The following is a 22,556-nucleotide window of genomic DNA, read 5'->3' on the forward strand; positions in this document are numbered from 1 at the left end:
ACACTGCCATGACATTACTGTGAACAAAGGAAGAGCTGAGTAGAAAAAAAGACGACATCCAGCCTCAGGAGAGCCAACACTTTTGTGTAATCACCCTCTCTCAAGACACCAGCATACCAAAGTGAAGGACTAGTGTTGGGTGCCCAGGCATTTCCTCTCTTGCTATTCAGAGAAGGCTTCTCTTCTGTTGCTATAGCCACCCTTTTTCTTTCACATGCCGAATGGTAGGCATCTTTGCCTGGTTGCTATGTCAACCATCCTCCCTTTGCATGCAGAATGCCTAACAGCGGTTGATATGGCAACCTCCCTCAGAACATTTATACATGCTGAGTATGTGACAAACACTTTGGAGACGGCATTTTTGGTTGCTCAGCATGTTAGCATACCACAGGGCAGCAGCCTGGGGCCGAGCGCATTCACACAACCTTACACGGGGGAGAAGTGCAGACATTCAACATGAGCTGTGAGCAAATCCTGAGGTGAGGAAGCCAAGGTAAAACTGCTCCCTTCCATTCCCACACCTGACTGTATAAGCACATCAAGAATAAGAACCAGCTCTGACTGTTACCACAGAACCCTGATGAACATAAGAAACCATGATGCACAAGATGATAACCAGTGTTTCAAGTGGGTGCCTTAAACATATGATGGTCATGGCAAGTCTCTCTTCCCACACATTCAACTGCATATGGAAAAGAAGCTTTCTGAACATGAGACGTTCTGGAAACTTTCTCTATCTCTAGCATCAAGTTGCTTCTCAGAGACTGCATATTTATACTCTGCCCTTCTTGTGCAGTAGTAGAGCTAGCTGAATATTTTTTGACTGACCCTTTTTTCAGCAAAAAATGCAGATTCAGGTCAACTGAAATATTTCATGAATTCATGTCAGATTCACCAAATTGATTTGGCTGGGGGAGGGGAGTTGAGGGTGGGGTGAAAACACTGAAAATATCCAAATGCTTTGTTTCAGTATTTTCAAAATGATTTTTTTTTATATTTTGAAATGTGCTTCACTTTTATTATTTTTTTTAAAAAGGTAATACCTTGGAAAATAAAATGAAATGTTTTGTTTGACAAACAATTTTTCCTCTTTTTTGGTTCACTGAAAAAGTGTATATATTTTCAGGTTTATTTGAAATGATTTTTCTTCAGTGTTTTGGATGGCCAGTGAACCAAAATATCAGTTATTCACACAGCTCTAATCAAAAGAAGAAGAAAATCATGTAAATCTTGTAACAAAGTGTCAAAAATAAGCTGCTTCCTTGAGGGCCTATATAGAATCAGCAGGTTTTTTTTTTCCAAAGTATTGGTGCACCGGTGTCCCAAAAGCCTCAGTACAGTCAGACCTCAGGGGGATCCATAAAATCCATGCATATGTTCTGCTGATGCTTTCAACTTCATCACACAGATGCCCAGTAACTCCACAGGGGTCTGATCATGCTTCATTAGGAGGCCCCCAGTACTCCTGCCTGGTACTATGAGCTGTGCACAGCTGGTGGGTAAACAGTGTCCAGTCCCGAATGCTCCAAGGAGTGCCAAACAGATACTGCCTTGCAGTCAGAGAAGAGAGTGTCTCACTGCATAATCACACAGTGCTTCAGTGTTTCAAGTCAGAACTTGATGTTTACAGGACTCGAGCATTTCAGTTTAGCAGAGATGTGCTTGACAGAGGATAGTGTTTCCATTACCAGTGTGTAGGGCCAATACCTTTCACAACACCAGAGATCAAGATGCAATGCCTGGATACCAAAGTATCAAGATGCAAAAATGCATAAGAGGGCAAGTCTGTGTAGAAGGACCTTTCCACACCTCACCAAGACAGCAATTTAAGACTAAATTTTCAAAAGTGCCTAAGTGACTTGAGAACCCAAGTCTCATTAGCTTTCAATGGGACTTAAGTACTATGAAAATTTTACTTTTTGATATCAATCAAGATGCTTTAGCATTGAATTTCTCTTGCTAACAGAGCAATATTTTAACCATGGAGGACAATTCTCTTGCTGAGGGAATGTGTGACAAACTTCCATCCCGTCATTATTTCTGTTAGTAATCCTATAGTTTCAGTGTACATTAAATTAGTACTTTCTTTGTAAGGACATGGTTGAACAACTCTAACATGGCTGGATCACTTTTGTTGACTCATTGAGTAAGATGTGGCTTTTTTAACTCCACCAGGATATTGTGGAATGGGATGGAGACTTTTTGGGAGGCAGAGGAAACCAGAGTCTATAAGAGAGGAGTCTTAGCTAGGAACCATCATGAATAGAAAAGCTTGGGGAGAAAGCTAAGTGTGAGGTTCATGTTGCATTATTATTGTTAAAGTTACCCTAAAGCCAAACCCCAGAGTACATTTGGACTGTAGACAGAGTCTATATATTCTCAGAAAAGAAGTCATGAATGAACACCTCTGCTCACAAATTGTTCATGCCATCTGTTCCCTGGAAGGCATTCTGCCTTTAGGGGAAGGCTCCATACCATGGCATAACCTCCAAGGGCTAGTTCATGCTCATAGTATGAAAAGGTGTGAAATTCTAACTTTCATTTGCACAATTCTTATATTAATAAATTACACAATATTTGAGAACTGATGGTGTCAATATTGTACAGAAAATGGAACAGATAAGGTACCTTTCTCAAGGAGCTTACATTGTCATAAAATCAAAGCCAAAATACATTAAAAAGTTAGCAAAATGCTGTAAGCGTGCTGAAATATTGTACTCTTTTCCTACTTAAGCTACAAGTTTCTTCATGTTGAGACTAGGGCTGTTGATTAATTGCAGTTACTTACGTGATTAACTAAAAAAAAAAAATCACAATTTTAAAAATTGTGGTTAATTGCAGTTTTAATCACACTTAAACAGAATACCAACTGAAGTTTATTAAATATTTTGAATGTTTTTATATATATATATATATATATATATATATATATATATATATATAGTATTCTGTGTTGTAACTGCAATCAAAGTGTATGTTTTTTATTACAAATACTTGTACTGTAAAAATTGTAAACAAAAAAATAGTATTTTTCAGTTCACTTCATAGAAGTACTGCAGTGCAATCTCTTTGTCATAAAAGTGCAACTTATAAATGTAGATTTTTTGCTCAAAACAATGTAAAACTTCAGAGCCTACGAGTCCACTCAGTCCTACTTCTTGTTCAGCTAATTGTTCAGACAAACAAGTTTGTTTACATTTGCAGAAGATATTGCTGTCCACTTCTTGTTTACAGTGTCACCAGAAAGTGAGAACAGGCATTTGCATGGCACTTTTGTAGCGGGCATTGCAATGCCAGATATATTAAACATTCATATACTCCTTCATGCTTTGGCGACCATTCCAGAGGACATGCTTCCATGCTGATGACACTCATTACAAAAAGAATGAGTTAATTAAATTTGTGACTGAACTCTTTTGGGGAGGATCGTATATCCCCTGTTCTGTTTTAACTGCATTCTGCCATATATTTCATGTTATTGGAGTCTTGGATGACAGATTTGACAAAACGCAAAGAAGGTACCAATGTGAGATTTCTAAAGATAGTTACAACACTCGACGCAAGGTTTAAGAATCTGAAGTGCCTTCCAAAATCTGAGAGGGACAAGGTGTGTAGCATGTTTTCAGAAGTCTTGAAAGAGGAACACTCCAGTGTGGAAACTACAGAACCCGCACCACCAAAAAAGAAAGCCAACCTTCTGCTAATGGCATCTGACTCAGATAATGAAAATGAACATGTGTTGGTCCACACTGCTTTGGATTGTTGTTGAGCAGAAACCGTCATCAGCATGGACACATGTCCCCTGGAATGGTGGTTGAAGCATGAAGGGACATATGAATGTTTAGTGCATCTGGTACGTAATTATCTTGCAACGCCAGCTACAACAGTGCCATGAGAATGCTTGTTCTCATTTTCATGAGACATTGTAAACAAGAAGTGGGCAGCATTATCTCCTGAAAATGTAAACAGACTTGTTTGTCTGAGCAATTGGCTCAACAAGAAGGAGTGAGTGAGTGGACTTTCAGGCTGTAAAATTTTACACTGTTTTATTTTTGAATGTAGGTTTTTTGTACCTAATTCTACATTTGTAAGTTCAACTTTCATGATAAAGAGATTGCACTACAGAACTTGTATTAGGTGAATTGAAAAATACTATTTCTTTTGTTCCTTTTTTACAGTGCAAATATTTGTAATAAAAATATAAAGTAAGCACTGTACACTTTGTATTCTGTGTTGTAATTGAAATAACTATATTTGAAAATGTAGTTGGGACCATATTTTCCTTTTTCTCTCTTCTCACTGATAAATAACAAAAATAAATATGTGAACTGTCATTACAGATATCTGACTCAGTATTGGAAAAAATGGTAATCTCACATAACACTGTGCAAGGCAACTGTTGGTGAATGCTGACTGTTTCAGTGCTGACCAGTGTGTGTGTTTTTAATTATATATCTATTTAACTGAAACCTTATTACAAAAAATTCCTAAATGTACTTATAAACTTCTTGAATCCCTCCTGTGTATGCCGGTGTGCCTAGTAGAATGTGAAAAGTCAAAAGCATGTTTTTAAAGTACAGAATGCAGGAATTTAGCTCCCATTAGCTTTAATGGGAATCATAGTTCAGTCCCTGATTGATGCTTTAAAAATATGCCCCTTACTCTACAGTATCCATATCTAAGTTATGGAGAGACTAATAGATGGATTTTTCTGGTTTATTTTATCCTTTGAATGAACGAGCTGTATGGTTCTATCAAAAATAAATTGTTTAAAACGGTTGGGGATAATTCCATTTCCCTGTAGGCCAAGAAAGCAGTTGATGTGTATTTACATTAAAGAATAAATCTAAGATAGGTATAAATCAATCCTCAGGAACACTATAATAAATATTTTAATAACTAATTTAAAATCATGAATAGTTATATTAATATTATAAGCTATTGTGATTAACTATAATACTCTATTAACTATTTGGAGAAATATACCAATTTCTACACTTAATGGCCAGTTTGTTAACATCCTTCATGTGTAGTACACTAAAATGGACTGTAAAGTGTAATTGCAAATTTTATGGTATTCCTGCAGTGGTACATATTGTTAATGTTATTTTTGACAGGCAAATCATTATATATTTATTTATATTTGTTTTCATTTTACAGAGTATTGAAGACAAAGCCAAAAATAGCTACTCTGTTATAGAAAATCAGTTCTTTTCTATTTATACTTAATATATTATGGTACATTAATAGGTTTTGAGTGGCTGAAAAGCTGTGTAAGAAATTACACTGCATTATTTATTCTATCGATGTGTTCAGTCTGTAAAGAGGTTCCATTTGGGGAATATATGTTTAATTACCATTTACACCGGCAGCATATATAAGGATATATTTTGTAAGACTGTAATATGCTCACTTATTCACATGTGGTGGAGATAATGGACACTACTTACAAAGAGCATAAGCACATTCTATTCTATTGTATTTAGGTTCTTACATGGCCCTCATCACCATAATAGCTGAACACCTTCTAGAAGTAACGGGAATATTATCTGCCATGTTTGGTTCTTTCATTCTCCCTTCTCAACAAAAACACATAATTTTTAATAAAAAATTACAGTATAATGCAGGGGTCGGCAACCTTTCGGAAGTGGTGTGCCAAGTCTTCATTTATTCACTCTAATTTAAGGTTGTGTGCGCCAGTAATACATTTTAACATTTTTAGAAGGTCTCTTTCTATAAGTCTATAATATATAATTAAACTATTGTTGTATGCAAAGTAAATAAAGGTTTTTCAAATGTTTAAGAAGCTTCATTTAAAATTAAATTAAAATGCAGAGCCTCCCAGACCAGTGGCCAGGACCCGAGCAGTGTGAGTGCCCCTGAAAATCAGCTCGCATGCCGCCTTCGGCATGCGTGCCATAGGTTGCCTACCCCTGGTATAATGTATACCTGTACTATGTGTTATATTTGGAGAAACAAGGTCAAAGTGCACTTTGCACTGGAAACAAAAGGTAGTGAGGTTTGTTGTGGTATTTAATTCCTGTGGAATGAATTCCCATAGTCTTAGGCTTGTCTTGTGCCGTCTTCTCCGCAGACAAGCTTTGTCCTTGCAATGGACAGTTCTACTGTGCCTGACAATAGCAGCTGAACTGCCAGCTGCAGTCCTCATCCTGAAATTTTGGGCAGTCTATTAGGTAGGCTGGACTCAAATCATTGAGTGCCTTGAAGGCAATGACTGAACCCTTTGAAATTGGGAAGCCAACATCATGGTTTGATGTGCTTTTGGAAGCCAGTGCTAGTGAGGAGACAGGCTGCTGAATTCTGTACCAGCTGGAATTTTGTGAGGCTGACAGTTTCATGGACAATAGAAATAGTCCAACCAAGAGGTGACAAAAACTGAGGCTAGGTCATCATCCATCAGCATGGGATGCAGTCTTCTAGCCAGCCACAGATGATAGAACATGTTACTTGCAGATGTTGCTAAGTGAAATGCACCATGCATCAGCAAAGCATTTGGGAGCACTCCTAAACTGAAAGTTGAATTGACCAGTTGCTTGTGCATTTTCAGCCAGCGAAGACTGCATTTGTCTAAAACCCCTTCAAAATACTTTCCTCTGCTAACCAACATAACCTCTGTCTTGTTTGAGTTGATCTTCAACCAGTTCTTCATTCATGAGCTGATCTCATCCACTAACTGGGCCAGCAAAGAGACTATGTTACTTGAGAGCAGCATATTGTTAGCTCATAAGTTCATGATATCTTTCCACTTCTGCTAGTTGTCACATGTAGGTATTGATCCTCATCTGATACAAATCAGTGTAACTTCATTGAAGTGAGTGGAGCTATGCTGTTTTGCAGAAGTTGAGGATGTGACCTCTAATGCCCACTCTTTTCTTACGCCTTTTCTATCATAGTAATTTCAGCAGAGTTTTATCCCCTCTATAACTTCATACTTTTACCTATAATGGAAACATTTTTTTCATCAGAATTTGACAATTTTCATGTATAGTTGTTTTGATTTCAATAAATTTCTGATGGAAAAGTACCTGGTTTCCTGCCATCTCATCTAACTTATCAGCTAATTAGGGCAATTCGCTAGCTGTTAGCATGTATCTTATATCATACAAAAGAGGGTTTTTCTTGAAATCCCCTTTCCTATTGTTCAGATGCTGTTTAAATTACATTTGAGTGAGATCTGGTTACTCTTTCAGTGCAGTAACAGATCACGTTAGTGGTTTTATGCCTTTTTTCCTGCTCCTTCTAAGTTATGCAAAATACATTTTATTATATAGTGTGCATTTTACAATACTCTGTATATATCCATTATTTCACTTATTCACAGTCTCCTGCTATTGGACATTTGAAGCAAAATAAAGTACTGTGCTATTTTTATTAATAGAAACAAACATTAATCAAGCCACAACTGGTAGAGAATGTATTTGTTCTTATTCATCAAGATCAGAATGCCAGGAGGTATGTGGTCCTTCTGATGCACTAATAGGAGTTATGCACGTGCACTGAGAGCAGCATATACCTTTTCCTTTGATTAGCGATGATGATTAGTCCCACTAAGAAAAGCTTTTCAACCAAAAGATTGGATCAGGTTATTCTGAACAGTCATGTCAGATTTGGGCTTTAAAGCATGAACTGCACTCAGTTCCACTAGGAACTCTTTTTCTTCTACCATTTGGTTCCTTTGTTTTAAATGCTCTTAGCGTCTGGAAAGGGAAAAATTTACCCAATGACTATAATATTGTATTCGCCAAGCAATTAAAACTAGTTTCTAGAAGCAAGATATCTTGCCTCATTAAAGAGAATGATTCACTTCATAAAAATCCCACGGACTGTGAATGTTGAAGGGGATTAGTAGTTTTGTCTGAGTCTGAGGAGGAATGTTTGGATCTGATTGAAGCACTGGGTAGGATTGATGCCTGAAACTAGGATTTCTCCACATGAAACCCCTTCCCAAAAATGGACATACAGGCTGCCACCAGCCCTAACAGTTTTACTTAGATGCATTAATGATAATTCCCACTCACCTGAGAGAAGCAAGCCTGAGGGTTTCTGTATCACCAGATAGCTAAACCACATGCAAATGGAAATACCTTGTGGCTTGCACACTTCTAGTTCACTATTTAAATACCTGGAAATTACATTAACTTCAGTGCTACATGAATATTTTTGCTATTTAAAACACGTGTATTATTGAAAATCAGTATTTTAATAGGCAATGTTTGTGTTTTTATTCTAAATATAGCAACATTATACAAATTTTCTGTTTTATCCTGAATAATCAATTTGGTTTTCATACAAATTATGAAAATAAAGGATCCTAAAAAGGAAATGCCCTGCCATATTTTAAAATAGATGGAGATATTTTGAAGATTTGTTTTCTTTTTATATGAACAGAAAATCTTCATATGAAATTCATTTTGACTCTGACTTATTTTGCTAGTATTATAAAATATCCACATGCATTTTTATGTTTTTGTATAATATCCTAGATCACTGGTTTTCAACCTTTTTTCATATGCAGACACCTAAATTTTCAAATGGAAGTGCAGACCCCTAGGGGGGTCCATGGACCACAGGTTGAAAACCACTGTTCTATGATAATGACAACCTTTTGCGGCTTCCTTAGACATAGTCTGCAGACCTGAGGTTGAAAACCACTGGTCTAGATTCAGTGCATGAACCACAGATTATGGTTTATCACAGAGGTTGGGAACCTTTTCCCTAGCATGTTAAATGTGGTTTTATTATTGACATGATTAATATTTGCAACATTTTAAAATAACAAAAGATTTATTAAACTGGTTGAATAAAGTTAGGCTCCTATATCCATGTTTAGGCTCCAAAATAAGAGATCAGCATTTTTGAAAATGCTGAATACCCAGCACCTTCAATTGACTCTATGCACAAAGCCATGAAAAATCAAAATATAGAAACTAGTATAATCAGGCTAGGAGAACTTTAGCTAGGGTTTACCTACTGCTCATGTATATTGCAGCATGGTGGTAAAATCTTTACACTGTGCCAGCATATATTCTCCTTCTATAGGCACACATATGCACACCACATCTTTCCAATTTTGCTTTCTGATATAATTTTGACTGCTGTTCAAAATATTTTGCATGTGGTGCCAGAGTGGTAATTTAGTCCTATCTGTATCTGTTTCATGATCTGTAAAATGGGGATTGTAATAATATTTACCTACTATTTAGTTACCCACCCCACAAAACGCCCTTCATCTCTCTTATAATGAAGCTCACACAATTTATAGTGGTAATGTGTGTGTGAGAGAGAGAGAGAGAGAGAGAGAAAGAGAAAGATGCCAAAAGCAGTTGAATTTGCTAGAGATTTTGAAATACACATTTAAACTTACTTGAAACCGTTCCTGAGTCATTTAACATTATTTGAAGCTTTCATGGTCTAAACTGTTTTTTTGCAAGGTAAATGTAACTCAAAATGTAGCTAAAATTGAGAGCATAGAACAATGAGGATGTTAACTACTGTTAGTAAGAATTTATTGTTTTATACAAGGTGTCAAATATGTAAACTTTATTTCCTCAGTAATGAATTATTGACTCTCTAATCAAGCATTGACTAGAGGGGTTTTTTTTTCCTCTATTTCCCCATCAGGATTATACCTTAACAATGTATTTTCAACAATATTGGAGAGATAAGAGACTAGCCTATGCTGGGATACCTCTCAACCTTACGCTTGATAATCGAGTGGCAGATCAACTCTGGGTGCCCGACACTTACTTTTTAAATGACAAGAAGTCATTTGTGCATGGAGTTACAGTGAAAAATCGAATGATTCGCCTTCATCCAGATGGAACAGTGCTGTATGGCCTCAGGTCTGTATTTTATGATGAAGATTTCATGCCATTGTTTCCTATTGTTGATATTTGTTTTCTGGTACAAGGTTATTACACACTCTATGTAGCATATTATGTAACTTTCACAGTAACCCTGAAAGATGCCTGTAGAATATCAACACACTCAGTTTTTTAATTTTGCCATCAGTGTATTTAGTCAGCTTTTATCTGTTTATATAGCATCACCATAACTTAAAGCTCTGCATCTACAGAAAGTTGAAAGGAAATCATTAAGTGCAAACCTAAATATTTCATTCAAAAAACATAGGCAATGAGGTTTAATTTGGGTGCTGAGTTCCTCTGTTGATGTACCACTACTCAGTAGTGGAAAAAATAAACCCTGGAAAAGCAAAGTCTATAATAAAACATTAATGTGTGTACCTTCTAGATTTTATATTTACTCTGGAAGTGTAAAGGGCCTTTAAAGGACACTGCTTTATATCTATTTTAAGCCCCTGTACATTGCCAGATCAGTAAAAAGGGGACTTAGTGAAATGAGAATCAGGCCTGGAAAGTTTAATTGAAATTATAGAGAGGGTGGAACTCTTCACAAATTAGGAAGGAATGAGGATGTGGAATATTCCCACCACAACTACTTTAATATTTACCATTGCTTCTGGTTTTATCAGGTGTTGAAGTTTTATTTGACTTTGTCACTGATTCATCACTTCCCAAGCTTCCATTCTGTATAAACTGGGGAGGGGCAAGCTTGTTTATATAAAATAAAAAAAAAGAGCCCCACACCTTTATGGAAGTTCAACAAAGTCTGCTCTAACCCCTCAGACAGAGACCAACACCTACAAAATCTCCACCAAGCATACTCAAAACTACAATACCAACACGAGGAAATAAGGAAACAGATCAACAGAGCCAGACGTGTACCCAGAAGCCTCCTACTGCAAGACAAACCCAAGAAAGAAACCAACAGGACTCCACTGGCCATCACATACAGTCCCCAGCTAAAACCTCTCCAATGCATCATCAGGGACCTACAACCCATCCTGGACAATGATCCCACACTTTCACAGGTCTTGGGTAGCAGGCCAGTCCTCGCCCACAGGCAACCTGAAGCATATTCTCACCAGTAACTGCACACCGCACCATAGTAACTCTAGCTCAGGAACCAATCCATACAACAAACCTCGATGCCAACTCTGCCCACATATCTACACCAGCGACACCATCACAGGACCTAACCAGATCAGCCACACCTTCACCAGTTCATTCACCTGCACGTCCACCAATGTAATATACGCCATCATATGCCAGCAATGCCCCTCTGCCATGTACATCGGCCAAACTGGACAGTCGCTACAGAAAAGGATAAATGGACACAAATCAGATATTAGGAATGGCAATATACAAAAACCTGTAGGAGAACACTTCAACCTCCCTGGCCACACTATAGCAGACCTTAAGGTGGCCATCCTGCAGCAAAAAAACTTCAGGACCAGACTTCAAAGAGAAACTGCTGAGCTTCAGTTCATCTGCAAATTCATCAGCTCAGGATTAAACAAAGACTGTGAATGGCTTGCCAATTACAGAACCAGTTTCTCCTCCCTTGGTTTTCACACCTCAACTGCGAGAACAGGGCCTCATCCTCTCTGATTGAACTACCTCATTATCTCTAGCTTGCCTGCATATATATGCCTGCCCCTGGAAATTTCCACTACATGCATCCGACGAAGCGGGTATTCACCCACCAAAACTCGTGCTCCAAAAACATCTGTTAGTCTATAAGGTGCCATAGGACTCTTTGCTGCTTTTTCAAAGTTGGGTATGTTCATGTTCAGCAAGTGATTGCTGCACCATAAGCTGTGTTTAGTGAAAGGAGGCATTTGCTTTTGCCTGCTATGTACCCATGTTGCAAATACTGAGATGTTTTGCAGCAGCAGCAACCTGAAATCTTACTTTTGAATTCTTCCCTTTTTGAATTTAAACAAACAGAGCTGAATCTTTTCTTTTATTCTTCTTCAAGAATCAGCCTCACAAACAACATAAAAATATATTGAATATTAGCAAAGTACAGTTATTGCTTTGAATTACAAGTACTTCATTGCAACTTTGTGTATAAATTTTGTGGCAATGAACTGCTTTCATGACATCAAGGCTCAGCATTTCTCCCTCTGCATTGAGGGGACTTGGGGTAAAACAAACAGTCCCACTTTGGAGGTTTTATACTTCATGTTGGTTTATTTACAATATTTATACCATAGGCCTTAGGGTTGGCCTGAGGGCACCTTTAAACAAAAACAAACTAAAATATTACATTTCCTAACTCCCTGCAGTACAGCCTCTCATGCTGACCACCAATTGCCAGCCACCTCTCTAACCCACGCCAGGCCCAACTATGCTAGGAACCAAGGCCCCTTTCCCAAACAGAAATAAACACAAGATTTGCCCTTATTGGGAAAACCAGCTCTTTACCTTGGAGAAGCCTTCTCCCCCTGCTAAATGCAACTCTTCTGCAGCTTCTTCTCCTCCTCCTTTGTCTCACTCACTGGAAGAGGTTTTTAAAGGTCACAGGCTGCCCTTAATTAGACTCAGGGTGTCCTTAATCAACCTGAGGTAACTTCCTGGAAACTTTATAGAAAAGGGGTTTTAACTATGCTAAGGCAGATACCCCTGCCTTCAACCATTCTCCCAGAATTGTGGGTCTGACTGTGTCATAGTGTTCACAGCACATTCCCAAATCAATTTGATTAATGTCAGTTATAAAATTAAAGCTCAGTATTAATTGGTAGAAAATCATTTATTTGATAAATTTAGTCTGCTCTTCTGCAGACAGTGAATGCCCATTAGCAGATTACACTTTCCTTGAACATATTTGTTGTTTGAATTTACTCAATAAGAAGAGACAGAGGGATATGGACTTCAGTGCCAGCAGCACATAGATTATACCCAACTCACAACTTTCTTCATACACACATCACTCTTGCCCAGCTTTTGCTGAGCCTGCAAGAGAGAAGAAGTTCCTGAAATTAACTCTTAGCAAAAAGAAAGGGAAAAACATTCTGAAAGCCTGGTCAAAACTTAATCTCCTGGATCAAAGTTGCAAAGGTGGTTTGCAGACTTGTGCTCCCTCTAGGCTTTGCTGCTTCTGAACAGTCAAATGACATCAGTAGCCAAAAATACCTTCTGCCATCTTCATCTGGTCATGAGGCTATGCCTCTTCTTTAGTGAGTACCTGGCTTTTGTAATTTTCATGTTTGACACCCCCAGCACTCAGTTATTACAATGCACTGGATGATAGAAAATATCATGAGAAATCTACAGGTGGTGGCCCATCTTCTGAGTAACACAGATCCCTGAAAGTGCCTGATAAAAGTGACCTATGTGCCACACTGGCTCCATGTTAAGTACTAGAAAATTCAGAACCCTGATCTTCAAAGCCTTCAAGGGATTGAGTCTTGGTTATCTCAGGTTTCTTCTCTGCCACAACAACCCTTATCCATGAAGAACAATGGAATTAATAGTTCCAAGGATGAGACTGGACTTTCTCAGAACCTGATCAATGGCTGTGGAACTCCCTTCCAGCACAAAATGTAAAATGCACATTTCTGTGCAGCAGCTTTTCCACAATAATAATTCAAACAAAAAAATGTAATGTCATTTACAAAGAGGTGATAGAAAATAAAGTATCCTTGGCTGTTGTTTGCCTACCAGATGCAAATCTTTTTGCCCTCAGACACTATGGTGATGGAGCATGTTATAAATACCTAAAGTGAGAGAGAGAATTGTTTTGCAAGTCTTTTTAATCTATGAATTGGTTATTTTTAATATTCAATACTCAGTATTTGAACATTCACTCTATATTGATTAGTTATGGTTGGTCAGATAAGAAACATGACATTGCTTCTGTTCTTTAACTGAATGAATGAAATTCTTATAAGCAGGAGGGAAGGACATCTGAATTAGCCACTGGGACTGTGAACCTCTCAGAGAGACGTTCTTAGTGTATTTAAATTTACTTAGACTGTAAGCTTTTTGAGGAAGGGACTATTTTTTTATGTTTCTGTACAGTGCCTGGCGCAACAGATTCAGGTCTTTAGGCAACACAACAATATAAATACAAATAATAATAATAATAATTAATAAGGTTGCAGTTCAGGGAGAGGTGTCAGGAGATAAACTAACTTAGGGAATTTTGTTTCCTTTCTGTATTGCATGCATATAAAGGGTGTGTGTGCATTTGTGTGAAATTCAATCTTTGTCTGGCTCATATAATTCCTTTCTACCAGTGCTCTGCTGAGGGGTTCTAGGAATCCTGTCATCCTGCTGTGCCAGATAGCATCTCATTCCATAAAAAAAACATACCTCTTCTTTTGTGCATAAGCTAGCCCGAGTGAACAAAACTTTCCTTTAGCAAGCATGTGTGCAAGGAAAATGTGGTTGCCTGAAAGTTCACAGAAATTGTACACAAATGGAACTGAGCATTACTGCAGCAAATGATTTTGTACATTTGAGTAAATGTGGTATTTACCTATCTGTTTTATTTTTTTGAATCTTTAGTTTGATGTTTTGGACTTACATGTTCGTGTCTTGATTTAGTACATAAATATCCTATGTATTCTTCCTGACAATGCAACCTTGCAATACATAGATGTTGGTGTGGCTTAGGACAGAGTACATTATCTAAAAAGGCATAAGGCAACCTCATGTTAAAGGCAAATACAAATTTGCAAGCTGCAGCATTTTTAGTAAATATACCAAATTTATCTTTTATAAATGTCCGTTTTCTGTCTACTTGGTATTTGCCAATAGTTAAAGACACTAATATTTGAGGGACCTTGATACTGCAACTGCCTCTGCATGAATTTAACCCTTGCAGATCCCATAGCAGGATCTGGAACCATGTGACCCATTGTTCAATGTAGTAAATATTTTCCTTTTAAAATAGAATTGGATAAAAGCACAATAATCACAATTACACATTACTGATTTTTCTTATTGTTTTGAATTGGAACTACCAATATTGTATTACATACAAAATAATTTGATTTCATCATAAATATGACTTTGTAAAGTTCATAATTGTTATGATTGTGTAATTTAGTATGTTCCTGCAGTGATCGCAGATAAAATGTTAAGTAATTTTTTCCCCTGAGTGCATTACTTGGTGCTCGTTTTATGTGCTAAGTCAGAGTTGCTAACAGTCATACTGCAGATACACTAGTTTTCATAATTAATAATCCTGAGTCTAGCACCTTGCCTGAGGAGCCAGCAAGGCACTGGGCAGATGTTCGATTGAGATAAATCCTTCTCCTAAGCCACAGAGCAGCTGTGGAAGCTATTCTTTGTAAACTATTCGAGTACATTGGGACATGTGTTAAGACAGAACATCTGTCAGGACAGACATGCCGTTGGGTAGCTGAAGGAACATGTAAAAGGGGCCGTCTGAAATAATCCCTCCATTGAACACTACTTAGAGAGGAAAACTTACATGAAAAGAGTGGCCCAAGGTAGACAGTGATGACAGAGCTTTGTTCATGCAGTAAACGACCTTTGACAGTGAAGGAAGGATTCATATTCAGATTTTTGTTTAAGAATTAACCATTTTTCAAGTGTGTCTATGAACATCAGAAAAGGGTTAATTTGGTTTTAAAATCTGGACCTAATCAAATATAGAAGGTAGTTTAAACATGAACTTCACATGAAAACAATATTAGATAGATGATGCTCCTTTAGCATATGCTAAAGGCTAAGACCACAGTTCAGCAAAACACTTAAGCGTGTGCTTAAACTTAAACAGATGTTCAAGTTCATTGCTGAATCAGGGCCTACATGTCAGTATTAATACATTATTTTTAAAATTAAGCTCCAATTCTGAGTCAATATATGGCTTAATATAACTTCTTTGAATGCATACATATATTTTATTACTTTAAATTGAAATTTATAAAAATAATTTGAATATATTGATCATTTCAATATTTACTATACATTGATTGTAAAAATATGCTACATTTGGATTGAATGTACAAGTTGTTGCATCGCGTTTAAATAAGCTTAACTATTTAGAATCTATCCTTCCACTGGCTCTGTGGATTTTATTTCTTTATATGGGTTTTGATAAAACATAACCACAGTAAAACCATGTTGTATGGTAGCTAAAAAAGAAGAAGAAGAAAAACTGAACACAAATGTAGTATAGTAAAAAGCATCATCATGACATGTATAGCAAACTTTTATGGTTAAACACTTTCTGATATAAAGCCATGTTCTTTAATCATGACAAACGTTTGAATAGTACTTGCACACTGAGCCCCAATGGGATTACTCAAGTGCCAGTTAGAGTGGGTAATCTTACTGAAGTCAATGGAACTACTCATTTGAGAAAGTTCTGATCAGTGTAAGAGCTGCAGAATCTGGTCTGTAGTCAATGCCTTTCTTTAAACATTCCTCACGTTTAAAGAAAAAAATGAATGATTGTAATTCCATTTGTTTGTATTTCAGAATCACAACTACTGCAGCTTGTATGATGGACCTGAGAAGATACCCATTAGATGAACAAAACTGTACTCTGGAAATAGAGAGCTGTATGTATATCTACAGATACAAATAAAGTCCAGTTCAGTTGTGTGGGCAGTTTTCCCCAGTACAGCCATAGAACAGTCATCCTGATGCCAGCAAACATGTGAATTCCATAACACAATGACCCTTTGGAGTGTTTATTTGATTTTATGCATCATTTAAAATATAAGAGAATTATTAATGTCAGGCTTGCATGTTGTGTTGATAAAAAGGGGTGTTAAGAGATAGAAAGAATGATACAGTTCATTACTCCAGACTGATGAGGTAGAGGTTGTCACTGGATATTTATCTACAACATGAGAACGAAGGTTCATATTTTAATCAGATTGACTTTGAAGAGAGCAAACACTATGATACAATTTTCTTTCAGTGTGCTTTATTATGCATGAATGGCTTTGCCATGGGACCTCGCTGGCCATCATGCCCACTTATGATTTGAAGTTCAGCTCTACACACAAGCAGATTCAATCTTCAACCTTATTGTTTTCTGTAATTGGAATATTCTGGTATTTTGTAACTGTGCTCCAAGAGCCACTGCTCTATTTCTACTACATGGTGGAGAGTGAGGGGAATGTCTGCATACATAAAATATCACACATGAAGAACATACTAATGAATTTTTTGTGTAAATTACACTTGACTTAATCCCAGTCCCATAGGCATTAATGAGAGTTTAACCATTGATTTCCGTGGGAGCAGTGGAAGGCCTCTCTCTAATACAGAGGTGGGCAAAATACGGGCCCCGGGCCACATCAGGCCCGCGGGACGCTCCTGCCCAGCCCCTTAGCTCCTGCCCTGGGAGGCTCACCCACAGCCCCTCCTCTGCTGTTCCCCATCCCCCGCAGCCTCAACTCACCCCGCCACCAGTGCAACACTCTGGGTGGCAGCACTGCGAGCTCCTGGGGCAGTGCAGCTGCAAAGCCCGGCCTGATCCGGTCTCTGTGCTGCGTGGTGGCATGGATGGCTCTGGTGCTCTGGGCAGTGTGGCTCTAGTGCCACCATCCACCGGTGCTCCAGGCAGCATGGTAAGGGGGCAGGGAGTGGAAAGAGTGAGTAGAGGGCAGGACAGTTCAGGGTGGTGGTCAGGGGGTGGGGAACAGGGGGGTTGAATGGGAGTAGGAATCCTGGGGGGGCAGTCAGGAAGGGGAGGAGGGGTTGGATGGGGTGGCAGGGGGCAGTCAGGGGCAGGAGTTCCAGGGGCGGTCAGGGGACAGGGAGAAGGTATGGTTGGATGGGGCAGGAGTCCTGGGGGGGCAGTCAGGAGCGGGAGTTCTGGGGGTGGTTAGGGGAAAGGGAGTAGGGGCAGAGGTTCTGGAGGGGGCTGTCAGGGAACAGGGGGGCTTGGATGGGGCAGGAGTCCTGGAGGGGGGGGGGCCGTCAGGGAGCAAGAAGAAGAGGTGGTGAGGGGGTGCGGGCCGGGCCATGCCTGCCTGTTTGGGGAGGCACAGCCTCCTCTAACTGACCCTCCATTCAATTTCTGAAACCCGATGCAGCCCTCAGGCCAAAAAGTTTTCCTGACTCTGCTCTAATATGTTTTTTTGCATTGGTAGAACATTCTCTCTTTTCCTGTTAATTAATACTAAGTGCATTTGATATCTGAAATTGCACCAATCTGTAAACAGACTCCTATCGTCAGTATTAGGAGCCACTTCCTGGTCGTATCTATGTCTTGACAGTAGGCTATCTGGTTGCCTTCATTTTTGCCCTGAATTTCATCAGAACTAAAAACAAAACAAAGATCTTGCCTCAAATACTTGTGAACTCTTGTATTTAATGGGGACAGCCCTTTGAGAGAGCATCTTAGAATGGTAATATATTTGAAAAGCACCCATATGGAATAAAATAGTGGAACTATTATAGCTGCAAAGCCCTAATCTACTCTGAAATCTTCTGAAATGATACTATGTACTAGATTTTTCATGGTAGAATACAGTAGAGGTTTTTTTCCACTTTACATTTGTGCTTTGTTTGAAGATGGTTATACAACAGATGACATAGAGTTTTACTGGAGAGGTGGAGATAATGCAGTCACAGGCGTAGAGAGGATCGAGCTTCCACAGTTCTCCATTGTGGAATACAGACTGGTGTCAAAGAATGTTGTCTTCGCCACAGGCAAGTGTTTCTTTTGTTTGCATGTTCAGTGTGTTCACTTCCTTACATATGTCAGTTATTATTTTGTGCTGGATACCACATTTGTGATAAACGATTAGCTGGTAAAGCCATTGTGCAGTAATCCATGAAGCAGGAAGACTTCTCCATTTGTTTTTACAGATGAGTAGTCCATGAGAGTCTATGTTGTGTCGTACTTAACAGAAAGGCTAAACATCTTTGCTATTGGGTATGAAGCCTTTCACTTTGGGCCCATAGTGACCTTACAGAAGTATGAGAATGCCAAGTTAAAAATAACAGCTTTATGATAATTGATCTACAACTCTTGAGTGTGTGTTTGGATTGTGTTTCAGTATAGTGGATGCAGTGTATTTTATACCTTGTATTGCATTAAGGTATGTGTGTGCATCTAGTAGGCAACTGAAGACACCTAATTTCTACACATCCGAGGCCTCCTATAGTCAGTTTTGGAGAGCTAAATCTGGGGTCAGAGGTCCTCCCCCTCTCCCCGCACTGGAAATGTAGTTTAAATTGATAGAATCTCACAGCATCTCTGAAAACTAGACCACTTATTGAGGTGACTGAAGACAACATGGATTTAAGTGCTTAATATCTTTGAAAATGCTGGCACCAATGACTTGTCTGTGACCATACAGCGACTCCTTGGCAGAGCTGGGGTTTCTGGTCAGGAGTTACAAGTGCTCAGCCCTCTGTTCAGACCATGAAACCATGCTGCCTATTGAACCCTTCACCCCAAAGCTTTTAACAAACTAAGCATATGGTACATTTATGGGAATCTCTTCACTGATTCCTTGAGCATAGCCTCCGGGTCAAAGTGCACAGCAACACTACTTGTATTTCATTATAAAATATAAGCATTGGCAGAAGAGCAAATGATATGAGTATGTTTGCCAAATGGTGTCATATTTCTTTGGTCATAGTTAGGACAAGAGGGTTTTGTTTAAATGGAAAAGGAAACAGATTTGTTAATCCCTTACCACTCCTCTCTGCTACCTGATGCACTCCTATCATAATCACACACTGAAGGTGGGAGTTTTTGTGAGAACTATTTTTTAAAATATTGGTTGCTTGGCACTGATAGAGAACCTCATTTTTACACTGGTTACAGGAAGTTGAGAAGAGATTTTAATACAGGATAAGCCGAGTTTTTGTTCAAGAAAGTGTGAAATGTTTTTATGATGAAATCTGGAATAATTTACAGATAGAGAGTCCTGTTAAACACAGATGAAAGAGAAATCTAAAGAACTGTGTGACAGCCATATCAAAGAGATTGAAGAGGCAATAATAAACAGGATTGGACATTTATATGGATAAAAAGAATATTCAGCATTATAATAGTTATTGCTAACAAAAATTTAAAACACCATGCTTCAGGGTTTAAAACAGCCTAACTATTACGGATTAGGATGAGATTTTTGTGGGAGGCAGATTATCCCACATGCCTACTATAAGATTTCTTCTACCTTCCTCTGAAGCATCTGATGATTGCCAGTGATGGGGACAGGATACTGCGCTAGATGGACCGCAGACCTGATCTAGTATGGTAATGCTGTTTTTATGCAAGAGAATCAATCTTCCACCAAACCAAATATACGTTTCTACCACAACAGCACCCATATATGGAATGACCTCCCTGAACTGATCCACGTGGCCAAGTCCTTCCATTTCGAATCATTCCTCAAAACTCACCTCTGCCATACACCACAATAAATTAGCCAGCTAATTAGTGCTTGATAGAGAATGCAGTTTATATTAATTATTATTAACATACAATTTTTTTGATTGTATGTTTTATCCATCTTCTTATACGTCTGGCTAGCACCCAGCACATTGTGACCATAACACAAATAATAATAATTATTAATAATAATAAATAAAGTAAAACTAGGGATACTATCTGGAGGGCCTGGTAGACTCCTCAAGACCCTTTACCTCTCTCTAAAGACTCAGGGGGAAATAACCACTGACTTGGCTGCTGCTACTGAGTTTCTCTGTCTCTGTGGAAAGGAAGGCTGATGCTGTCCCTTTTGTCTCTGAGGCTATTGGGTGCTCAAAGGCAGATATTAGAAGGTTCATTGAGCTATAGATAAGATTTCAGTATAGTAATAATTCTACTGGTTATGCAAAAAATAAGAATGCATCAGGTGTATTAAAGAGCCTTGATATAAGCATTGTTTCAGATAAAATGAGTTATTCCTTCAGTGCTCCCTGAAATAGCATTACTGTATATTCTTGTACAAAATATTATGAGAATGGAAACACTGTCCATACTACTGCCCCTACTAAGGCGCAATGAAAAAGCCACACATACTGGCTAAGATTTTCAAAGTTGTCTAGATCTGCGTGCCCATTAATTGAATGGGAATTAGGCATCCACATAATGTAGGCAGCTTTGAAAATTCAAGCTGGCTGCCCACAATTTAGATTAAGATAATTTGCTTGAATATACTTCTTAAACATCCAGTTTAAAAATTATAGAAAAGAAAGTTTAAATCAGAACTATTAAAACTATTTTAAAAATTGAAGTAGTCAATCTTCAACTGAGGATAGCAATGATTTTCTGGAAAGGTTTCATACTGCAGCCAAAACCCTACTGCAAGAGACTAAGGGCTTATCTATATTACTGGCTGGATCAACAGGCAGCTATCAATCCAGTGGGGACTGATTTATCGCACCTAGTCTAGACACAATAAATCGACCACCGAGCACTCTCCCATCATCTCTGGTACTCCACCAGGGTGAGAGGCGCAGGCAGAGTCAACAGGGGAGTGTTAGCCATTGACTTACGGCAGTGAAGACACCACAGTAAGTAGATCTAAGTACGTTGACTTCAGCTGCGTTATTCACATAGCTGAAGTTGCGTAACTTAGATCGATTCCCCCCTCCCTAGTGTAGACCAGGCCTAAAAAGGCCAACCATACACCTAAGTGGCTCCTGCAGTGACTGATCTGACAAGCATTAGGAAAAAGAAAAAATGGTCCAGATAAACGACACTAAGAAACTGACCTGAAAAGGGAAGACATAACCCACTTTCACTGGAAACTTCATGACCCATCATAGTCTCTAGCCAAATTAGCTACTTTTTTGAAAGAGGAAGGTACTTTTAATAGGCTTTGAAAAATAATTATTTGGCATGTTCTGAAAGATCAATCTTTAAAGTACATTTCTAATTAGCTAAAGAAATACCCTGGAAGGATAGATTTGAATATGAATTCTGTAACTGGCCATCTCTGATATCTTGGTTTTTTCTTGGATAAAACAGCAAGAGACTAATTTAGCCTTGAAGCTAGGTATTTCAGCTCAGCTCACTAGCTTTTAATGAAATCGAAACAGACACAAGTAATTGCTTTTTACCAAGCATTTGAATAAATGTGAGATTGGGGTAATTTGTACTCAGATTATTGGTTTACCATTTATTTTCTTCTCTGTATTCTCAGTCATATTGTTAGTCCTTAATATTTACGGCCAGATTCTACCACTTTTACTTGCAGTGAGTCAGTACTGTACTCCTCAAATTATCCCTCCAAAATCAGTGGAACTCCTAATGCTGAATGTGAGGGAGGGTATCAGAATCTGGCCCCTAGATACTAACACATCTCAAGACTAAAATATATTTTTGATGTAATATTATAAGAGCTAGAACCTACGGGTAATTAATTGATAAATGTATTGAACCTTAATAAGCAAGGCATTATATCACCAAAATCAGATAATAATAATAATTGTTGAGCAAACGAGGAAATCATGATTGCACAAAGTATTTGATTTCTGCTTAAATATATAAGGATTTGATCATAATCCCTTGATCACATGTGAGTGAGGCCCCTGTGCACAGACCTTCCATACAGAAAGGGCAGAATCAGCTGCCTTCATAGCAAAGTTTCCTCCCTGTCATCCCTCACAGAGTTCTGTGGTCTGCATACTGGGGCAGTGTAGGAATAAATGAGAGGGAATAGGAGTCGGCAGGATGGAGGCTGGGCCAATACATCATGCACCATCCTTCCGTCA

General features: G+C 38.4%; 1 protein-coding gene across 1 annotated transcript in view; it reads left to right on the top strand.

Moving 5' to 3' along the window:
• Window positions 1-22,556, top strand: part of GABRB3 (gamma-aminobutyric acid type A receptor subunit beta3) — a 160,549-nt gene that overhangs the window by 116,187 nt on the left and 21,806 nt on the right. The window contains exons 4-6 of the mRNA XM_050932106.1: window positions 9,643-9,863; window positions 16,341-16,423; window positions 18,393-18,530. Of these exons, the coding sequence (XP_050788063.1) occupies window positions 9,643-9,863; window positions 16,341-16,423; window positions 18,393-18,530 (442 nt within the window). The remainder of the gene's footprint in view (window positions 1-9,642; window positions 9,864-16,340; window positions 16,424-18,392; window positions 18,531-22,556) is intronic.

This window comes from Gopherus flavomarginatus, chromosome 1 (assembly GCF_025201925.1).
Source record: "Gopherus flavomarginatus isolate rGopFla2 chromosome 1, rGopFla2.mat.asm, whole genome shotgun sequence".
In the NCBI taxonomy this organism is placed as follows: domain Eukaryota; kingdom Metazoa; phylum Chordata; order Testudines; family Testudinidae; genus Gopherus; species Gopherus flavomarginatus.